Consider the following 9,095-nt stretch of genomic DNA (forward strand, 5'->3'; position numbering starts at 1 on the left):
TTTCTGTTAACATGCTTGGATACAGCACTCTGTGAACAGCCAGCTTCTTTGGCAATGAATGTTTGTGGCTTACCCTCCGTGTGAAGGGTGTCAATGATTGTCTTCTGACAACTGTCAGATCAGCAGTCTTCCCCATGATTGTGTAGCCTAGTGAACCAAACTGAGAGACCATTTTGAAGGCTCAGGAAACCTTTGCAGGTGTTTTGAGTTGATTAGCTGATCGGCATGTCACCATATTCTAATTTGTTGAGATAGTGAATTGGTGGGTTTTTGTTAAATGTGAGCCAAAATCATCACAATTAAAAGAACCAAAGACTTAAACTACTTCAGTCTGTGTGCATTGAATTTATTTAATACACAAGTTTCACAATTTGAGTTGAATTACTGAAATGAACTTTTCCACGACATTCTAATTTATTGAGATGCACCTGTATACATATACATGTACATATATATAAATACATCCAATATATATATATATTATTTAATTTCCATTTTGTATGTTGAAGTACTGAAATAACTCAAATTAAATAAAACTAAAACTTAATAAAAAACCTATATAGACGTGATAAAAAACTAATAAAATGACAACATTACTACAACTGTAACTAAAACTAAAATAGATAACTAATACAAATCAAACTACATTAGTTTATCAGTAATCCTAAAAAATAACACTGAGCCAAACACACATGCTAAAATAACAACAACTTACTGACAATTAACAAACCATTAACTATGACTTTTGCCTCAATAAATACTCTTAATTTGTTGCTTATTAATAGTTAGTAAGGTAGTTGTTAAATATTGGGTAGGATTAGGGATGTAGAATATGGTCATGCAATATATGTGCTTTATAAGTACTAATTAACAGCCAGTATGTTAATAATAGGCATGCTAATAAGCAATAGCGAGAACTGGTCCCTAAACTAAAGTGTTACTGTATTGATTTATGTAGTTGCTCAGTACAAGGGTCAGTGAATGATGGAAGTATCACTAATCATTTGTTGTCTTTTTTTCTGCAGTCATGAAGGCTTCTTTCCTGCTTGCCACATTGCTGTGGTGTTTAGCATCGAGTTTCTCATGGGCAGCTAAGATCGTGGTAGTTCCTCCAATTATGTTTGAGAGCCACCTGTATATCTTTAAGACCCTGGCCTCTGCTCTTCACGCCGAGGGCCATGACACAGTCTTCCTGGTCTCCGAAGGTCGTGAGGTCCCGCCTTCCAACCATTATCGTCTCCAGCGCTACCCTGGAATCTTTAACAGCACCTCAGCCGATGACTTCCTCCAATCAAAAGTTCACAACATCTTCTCAGGGCGTCTCACAGCACTGGAGCTTTTTGACATCCTGGACCATTATTCTCAAAACTGTGATGCTGTTGTTGGGAGTGCTTCTGTCATGGAGCAGCTAAAACGTGAACAGTTTGACCTCCTGCTCGTTGATCCCAATGAAATGTGTGGATTTGTCATAGCTCACATTCTGGGTGTCCAGTACGCAGTATTCAGCACAGGACTGTGGTACCCTGCGGAAGTTGGGGCGCCAGCACCCCTGTCTTACGTCCCAGAATTTAACTCTCTACTAACGGACCGCATGTCATTGTTCCAACGGGTAGCTAACACAGCAGTGTACCTGGTTTCCAGATTTGGTGTCCAGTTCCTGGTTCTACCCAAATATGATCGCATCATGAGGAAATACAACATCCAGCCATCTGTGTCCATGCATGATCTAGTTCAGAACAGTCGACTCTGGATGCTTTGTACTGACATGGCGCTTGAGTTCCCACGACCCACTCTGCCACATGTTGTCTATGTAGGTGGCATCCTCACCAAACCCCCCAGCCCCTTGCCACAGGTAAGAAACAAGTGCTATTATATTTAAACAATCTCTAAACATTGTTTTACTTTTTTATATGGCATCACTTTGAGGGATGTACAGGATATTGGAACTATGATGACAGTAGCAAGCAAGCATAACTTATCATCACAGTGGAATTAAAGCTACAAGTAAATGGAAATAAACCAATGGAAATGCTCCTGTGCATAAGTGTACTTAACTAACTACTAAATTTAACTACTTATTCATTAGTTACTTATTAATGTGTGAACTACCCCTTTAATTTGAATCAGCTGAGTCATTTTTTGCCACCTGTAAGAGTGTGATAAATCCGAGGGGTTTGATGCAGTTTCCAATGATCTAAGAAAATCCAGTTTTTATGGACACTTGTACTTCATATATATTAATAACTACAGTTGAATGAGCCAGTCAGTTCAAGTTGGCCTTTCTCAGCCCTCTTCATGGTTGCACTAAAATCTAAGATACTGGCATCATACACTGTCTAATGGTCTGACAAAATCCAAATTTTCAACATTTGGACTTCCCCTATGGGACAATACACACTGAGCTGCCCTATAGAACTGTCTTTTTTTATGAACACTTTAATTTTGCATGGGCCTATACACACAAAGTCGGCTATTGTGCAATCAGCCTGTTTTGTGATGATGTTTCCTGGACACCATAGAGGGTGCATTAAAGTTAACCATCAGGCTTTATACTAGAGGCAGTGGTATAATGAAATCCAAATTTTTGAACCGACTCTACCATTCTTTTTTATGGACACTTGAACTGATAGGCCAAGTGTTAGCTTTAGCCCACCCTCTATGGTGCCTGAGAAAGGAGAGTTGTGTTGTGGTTTAATTCCATTGTGTTGTGGCTTGATGTTGTAAAATTATGTTGTGTTGTGCTGCACTGGGCCACTGTAGCATTCACTGTCAGAGAAAAAGTGCAAAAATTGTACCTTTAGGGGTACAACAACTTGAAGGGACACCTTTACATTTAGATTACCTTTGCCATCGTCTAACATTCACTTAATCTTTAAAAACACTAATAATTTAACAACACTGTCAAATGTAATCTTTAGCAAATATAATAACATTCATTTTCATACTGTACATTATAATTGTACATTATAATACTGTACACTAAATTTAGCATTTAAAATGAATGATTACAGTTTTTAGTGTTTTATTTTTTTATTTATTTAGACAAATTAGTACAGAATTTTATTATCACCCATTTATCAGTTTTTGGCCATAGCATGGAAATAATTTAGCCTACATCTTTTATTGCCTACTAGTTCACATTCTGGATGGAAAACTAACGAACTAATGAATATTTGGATCAGATTAACCATCAACATGTGTTTGTCTGCTCCACAATCCGCTGTTGGGACTACAGTTGCAGTTTGGAACAATTTCTGTTCCCTTGTTCTTTCAATAAATGCATTGTGTGCACATGCAGTGCTTTTGAAGCTTGAGATCATGAATGGCAGTAAAATGACATAATTTTCTAATAATGGGGATCAACTGACGCATTTTTATTTCAAGATTTTCAGGATTGCCAAATATCTCCAGCCTCACACAAAATGGCCAAACTCCAAAATGTCACAACCCACTCCCTCAAAAAAGTGACCAGTTTAAAAATCAATAGGCCGGATGTGGTGAAAATAAACAAGTAGCCATATAAACATATATCCAGAAAATATCCAGTGTATTTAAGTCATTATTATCACTGTTTTGGCTCATTTAACTGCTAGTAATATGAAGTTTTGATTTTGCCACCAGGGCGTTATGCTCACAAAGGCTGTTCTTATCAATGCGGGTGATTGCGCAGAGCTGTCCACTGAATAGGAGTGGGGGTTCTGAACCTAAGCTTGCACTTTTGGAATACCAAGCACCCAAATGGCCTCATTGTATGCTGCGGAGCCATAATGCAAATAGCGTGTTTGTCGGTGCAGGGTGTATGAGTGTGTGTTTATGTGTGTAAATGTGCCCATTGTTGGGTGTGTATGAAGGACACTGAGACCAGTGTGAGGAGCGGACAGTCAGTGCCAGGCCAATGCAGGCCGTTCAGCTGCAGCTGGACTCCCTCAGCCAGCAAAAAATCAGGTCTTACACAAAAAAACCTACTCATTTTGAAGCTATGCTAACTGCTAACACAAAAGGCTTACACTAAGTCTCATTTACCATAATGCACTTTCTATTTACCATATACCATATTTGCACTACTTACCATAATGACCAAGAGTTGCTTAGCATTGCTAATATTGTAATAGGCCACAGTCGTGCCTTAATGAATGCTAAATGCTAACACAAAGCCTTACTCATCTTAGATTTTTATCTCGCATTTTTGGAATATGTAAATATGTAATATAATAATTAACAGCCAAATCTCAGAAATATGAACCAACAGTTTAAAACTAATTAAAAGCTTAAAATGGCAAGCTCGTGTTTTTGGTAAAGCACTTATTGCTCACAATAATTTAAGTTTATAATTTGATTTTGAACTATAAATCTGTCCTTTTTAAAATAATAGTTTTTGTTGTAGGAATACTTTTCTAGGTGGATTAACCTCTGGTCATGTATTGCCAATTTTTACTCAGTATGATAGAAACATCATGTCCCTTTTCTGGCAATTTTGCACATATTGTGTGAAATTGCTGGGTTTAACAACATTATTTTGCAAATAGATGAAGTTGTAGACATGTTGAATGTGACAGACCGCATTTTCATACTCTCACATGGCTTGCTCTCGCTTCAATGTAGAATTATCTGAAATCAAATGACAAAATATCTTTGGCTGACACAACTGTTCCAGAGCCGTCTATTTCATTTTCCCACCTTGGAGTTTAATATTAGCCATACAGTACCTCCTTTTAGTCTTAACTTTGTGTTAATGTTCTGCTTTAAGTGCCTTATTAAAGCTAAGGTCATCTTTTAATGCTAAATCCAGCCAAGAGCAGTGAGGAGCTTTTCTTTTTCTGGTCAGTATTGTTGTTTGGTTAATATTCTGTGATTTTTTTGTTTGTGTACATTAACTACATGTGCACAGTATGTAATCTAAATTCTTTTAGTAATCCTTTTTATTTACCCCAGTATTAGTTATTAAAGCAGGATAACGTGATTCTTTGCTTTGTAGGCTCCAGATTGCTGTCCATGGATGTACCGAGGTTTAACACATTTTAAAAAATCAACTGACACAAGCTGAGGTTTTATCCAATCTGGCTCTTGATCTAAAGTGGGTTTGACACACCTGGACTAAAGTCTTATCTACAGCACTTAAAAAATACATTTGTACATCCCATTTATTTCATTTTCCATTGTGGTGGCATTTCAATTGCCATTGAAAATGGCATTTCTCTGTGGTTGGCATAATAAGTAAAACAGGTTTTGAGAAATCCTAATCATGATTTTTTTCAGGTTGAAGGATTTTTAAACATGCAGTCTGTCTTTGTCAAAGGCAAAGTAGCTTGAGACATGTCCACACTTTATAAGCATTTTATATTATGAACCAAATGTTTTCACCTGGTTAGAGATAGAAAGTTCAAAGTTGTGAGTAATGTCACTTTAAGCCTTGGACAAACTATGGTGCAATGTGCTGGTGAACGCTGATAATAAATTGCATTCCTCAGCCATTTCATTGCATGTTTACAACAGCAGAACCTCATAAAAAACTTTTCATATTGTGTTGCTAACAAACCTTATGTTCTCTTCTGTTCAAAGTGCTTACCATAGTATCAGATTTTAATACTATGGTACTTTGATGTGTACTATGGTACTGAATAATTACCAGATTCATATACAGTGGTATTTATGTGCAGTTGTTATTTTACGGAGATATTTATAGCTTATCTGACCCCTAAAATAACTTTTATTGTAACCTAATGTAGTCATTTTAAATTATATTTTCAAGTCAAACAAAACCATTTAGTTTAAATGCTACCACATCTACCATGAAATTCTTTGAAATGTTTGGTCTGGCTTTTGATTTCCATATAATGTTGAATTGCTTTGTCTTGCGAATATAGTCACCACAAATGTCCTCGATTGTTGAACTGTGTATTTGATTTGCGTGTGTACAGGAGTTTGAAGCCTGGGTGAAGGATACAGATGAACATGGTTTCGTAGTGGTGTCATTTGGTGCAGGAGTGAAGTATCTGTCAGAAGACATTGCTCAGAAACTTGCTGGAGCCTTGAGCCATCTTCCCCAGAGAGTCATCTGGAGGTACCGCTGTTAATTTCTTCTTTCATGTTTTTCCAAAAGATCAAACCACCAGCGTATCTTTCCATTATAGTTTTTTTTCTTCTATCAAATAGTATCCATTGGCAACTGACCTGTGGTGGCGGGTCAATGATAAGTGTGTGGCTACAACTAACTATTTTGTTTTCCATTTCCAAACCAGTAAACCCTCATTCAAAATGATCTGATGGTTTCGTTAGACTTTCCAATGGTTTCTAAATGCAAAACTTTATGAATTCATTTTGGACTAAAGCATTGTACAGATTCACTTGTTTATTGAGAGTATTGTCAGTAATTATGATGAATCTCAGTATGTTTGTTTTAGATCCCAATAAATCTTCATCCTTTTTTGGCAGTGGAGGAACATTTGATCCTTTGAGATGGTGGTACACAAGTCATGATCCTCTTAAAAATAAAAAAAGAAAATGTGATGATTATTCTGATCATCATTTTGTATTTTGTTTTGTTGTGTTGTAAGAGTTTGTTGTAATCTTTCTCTGTAATGCACATTCATTACAATAGGCTCAGAGAAAAACCCAACCTTAATTTTTGAAACCCCAACCTTAATTTATATAGGAATTATGGGGCCCTTCACCCAGAAAGGAAAATTCTGTCATTATTTACTTTGCCCTCAGGTCATAAACAGTTTGATTTTATTTATGTGGAACACAAAGATAGAAATTGTATAAAGAATTGTACTGTTTGAATGGGAATTGGGAACTACTGTACAAAAAAAGTAGAGCATACAATACAACTCGTGCTACAATCCAAGTCATCTAAAGCCATATTATAGCTTTGTGTGAGGAATAGACAAAAATTTAACTTTACTACAAACGTGGAACCACTTTATTGATAATCATGGCAATTTTGCCATCTTTTAAGCTGGAAAGCCTCAGTTCCCATAAGGGATTCATTTTATGGAAACGAGCAAACACAGTGAAAGAAATAAAGCCTGGAATCACATGAGGGTTAATAAATAATGCCAATATTTTCATTTTTAAGGGAATGATTTATTTATATAAAATTTTATATGAAGCAGAACTGATAACATCATTTAGGATTTGAGAGGTGATCCTCTTATAAGTTAGCCCAGCTCAAAAATATGTTACTAGTGCATGTAAACTGTGAATTTCCTATTGGATTAATTTTGTTTCTTTAAAAAAAAAAATGTTTTTTTGTGTGAACCTGCATGGGTATAAGTGAACCTGCATGGTTATAAATAGCAGCACCTGTTGTTGTCATAGGCAGTCACATTGTCATGACTCCCGTAGTCATGCCATATAATCTCAGTTGCATTCTTGCATTCAAGCAAATGTGCCATGGCTTCACTAATGAGGACACAGATGGGAGTGGAAATGCCCAGGGAACACACACACACACACACACATACACATAAATATACTGTATAGATAGACACACTCCAATGAGCTGAAACAATATACCACTCTTGTAACGTATTCAGACATGAAGTCATGAACATATGGCCTCAACTCTTTCCCTGTCACACTGCGCATAGATTATAGTAATGTTAATTAGAGTCACTGACTGCTGTCAGGTTTCTTAGTAACTGTAGAATGTTTGTCATTAGGTTTGGCACATATTGGCCTTTAGGCTGTGTGTGTTTGCTCACCAGTGACAGAGAACCCCAGCTCTTTACTAAATCTCAAGCCAGACTTCAAGACAATGGCTTCATATAATCTCCACTGGAGACCTCTTGTTGTATTGTTAGTTTAATTAGCAGATGTACAAAGACTCTTAAAGCCAATATAAAATCACATGCTGAAGTAACATTTCTTATTATTATCAATGTTAAAAACAGTTGTACTGCTTAATATTTTTGTGGAAACTGTGATGCATTTTTATTTTTTTTTAGAATTCTTTGATAAATAGAATGTTGCAAAGAACAGCATTTGTTTGAATTACTGTAGAAATCTTTTGTAGCAATATAAACGTTTTAACTTCACTTTCAATTAATTTAATGTGTTCTTGCTGAATAAAAGTATTCCTTTTAAAATAAATCCCCAAACTTTTAAATAGTGGTGTGTGTTCCTGGTTTTTTTATACTGATTTATTAGTGCATCCTCTAAACACAAATTGTTTGTTCTCATAATCTGAATATTATTATCTTTTCTGCCGATGTCAGTTAGTCCATGTGGTCAGCAAAAAATGCTAATCAACTGCATTAGTAGCTTTTCAGGCATTGTTTTAGACTACTGTTGTAGGTAAAGCAGCCTTTCAATAATGATGCCAGTAGTTACCACAGTAATTTACTTAATCTTCCAGGTCCCATCCGACATTGTTTTTGCTGTTTGAATATTCTGTTTCATTTGGAAAAATGAAACAGCCATCACTTTACATAGTCAAATGGGTTGCGAATACAGTTTCATGTTGCCTTCAATGCCTTTCTCAAAAGTACAATGGTTGTAGCTCTTCATGTTTCGTCAAACCTCGTGTGTAATGTTTATATGTAGTATCAAGTTTATATGTAATATATTGCATGCATTACTGCAATAATATCTTTATAAGCTTTACAAGGTTGAAGGAATCTATCTGATTCCTGTCTGATTGTTTTTTATATTTTTCTTTTTATTTCTCAATGTAAGCTTTGGTATTAATCTAATCTATGCATGCAAAATATTTGGTCTCTGTCTCTCTCATATCTTTGTCTCTAATGCACTTTTCCTTTTCAAATCCAAATTCCTGATCTCACTCGTATCTATGATGCTTTGAATAACTAACAAATTCTTAATTCTTGTCAGCTGATGATGGTCTAATCCACAATGTTTAAAGAGATTGTAGAATGGGATGCCTGTATCCCAATGAGTTTAATCTCTCTGCAGGTTCTCTGGAGTTCCTCCCTCCAATCTGGGCAACAATACTAAACTAGTGGACTGGATGCCACAGAATGACCTGTTGGGTAAGTATCATCGTATCTCTCACTAAATGCCACTGAGAATTCAGAAATGCATATGAAGTTTGAATGTTCCCCACTGCAAAAAAAAAAAAAAAAAAAAAATAT

At 35.9% G+C, this 9,095-nt stretch overlaps 1 protein-coding gene across 1 annotated transcript in view; it reads left to right on the forward strand.

Moving 5' to 3' along the window:
- Window positions 1–9,095, forward strand: part of LOC107656191 (2-hydroxyacylsphingosine 1-beta-galactosyltransferase-like) — a 21,709-nt gene that overhangs the window by 7,308 nt on the left and 5,306 nt on the right. Inside the window, exons 2-4 of the mRNA XM_016443951.1 lie at window positions 1,026–1,852; window positions 5,919–6,061; window positions 8,917–8,993. Of these exons, the coding sequence (XP_016299437.1) occupies window positions 1,028–1,852; window positions 5,919–6,061; window positions 8,917–8,993 (1,045 nt within the window). The 5' untranslated portion in view covers window positions 1,026–1,027. The remainder of the gene's footprint in view (window positions 1–1,025; window positions 1,853–5,918; window positions 6,062–8,916; window positions 8,994–9,095) is intronic.

Source organism: Sinocyclocheilus anshuiensis, unplaced genomic scaffold (assembly GCF_001515605.1).
Source record: "Sinocyclocheilus anshuiensis isolate Anshui unplaced genomic scaffold, SAMN03320099.WGS_v1.1 scaffold85, whole genome shotgun sequence".
Taxonomy (NCBI): domain Eukaryota; kingdom Metazoa; phylum Chordata; class Actinopteri; order Cypriniformes; family Cyprinidae; genus Sinocyclocheilus; species Sinocyclocheilus anshuiensis.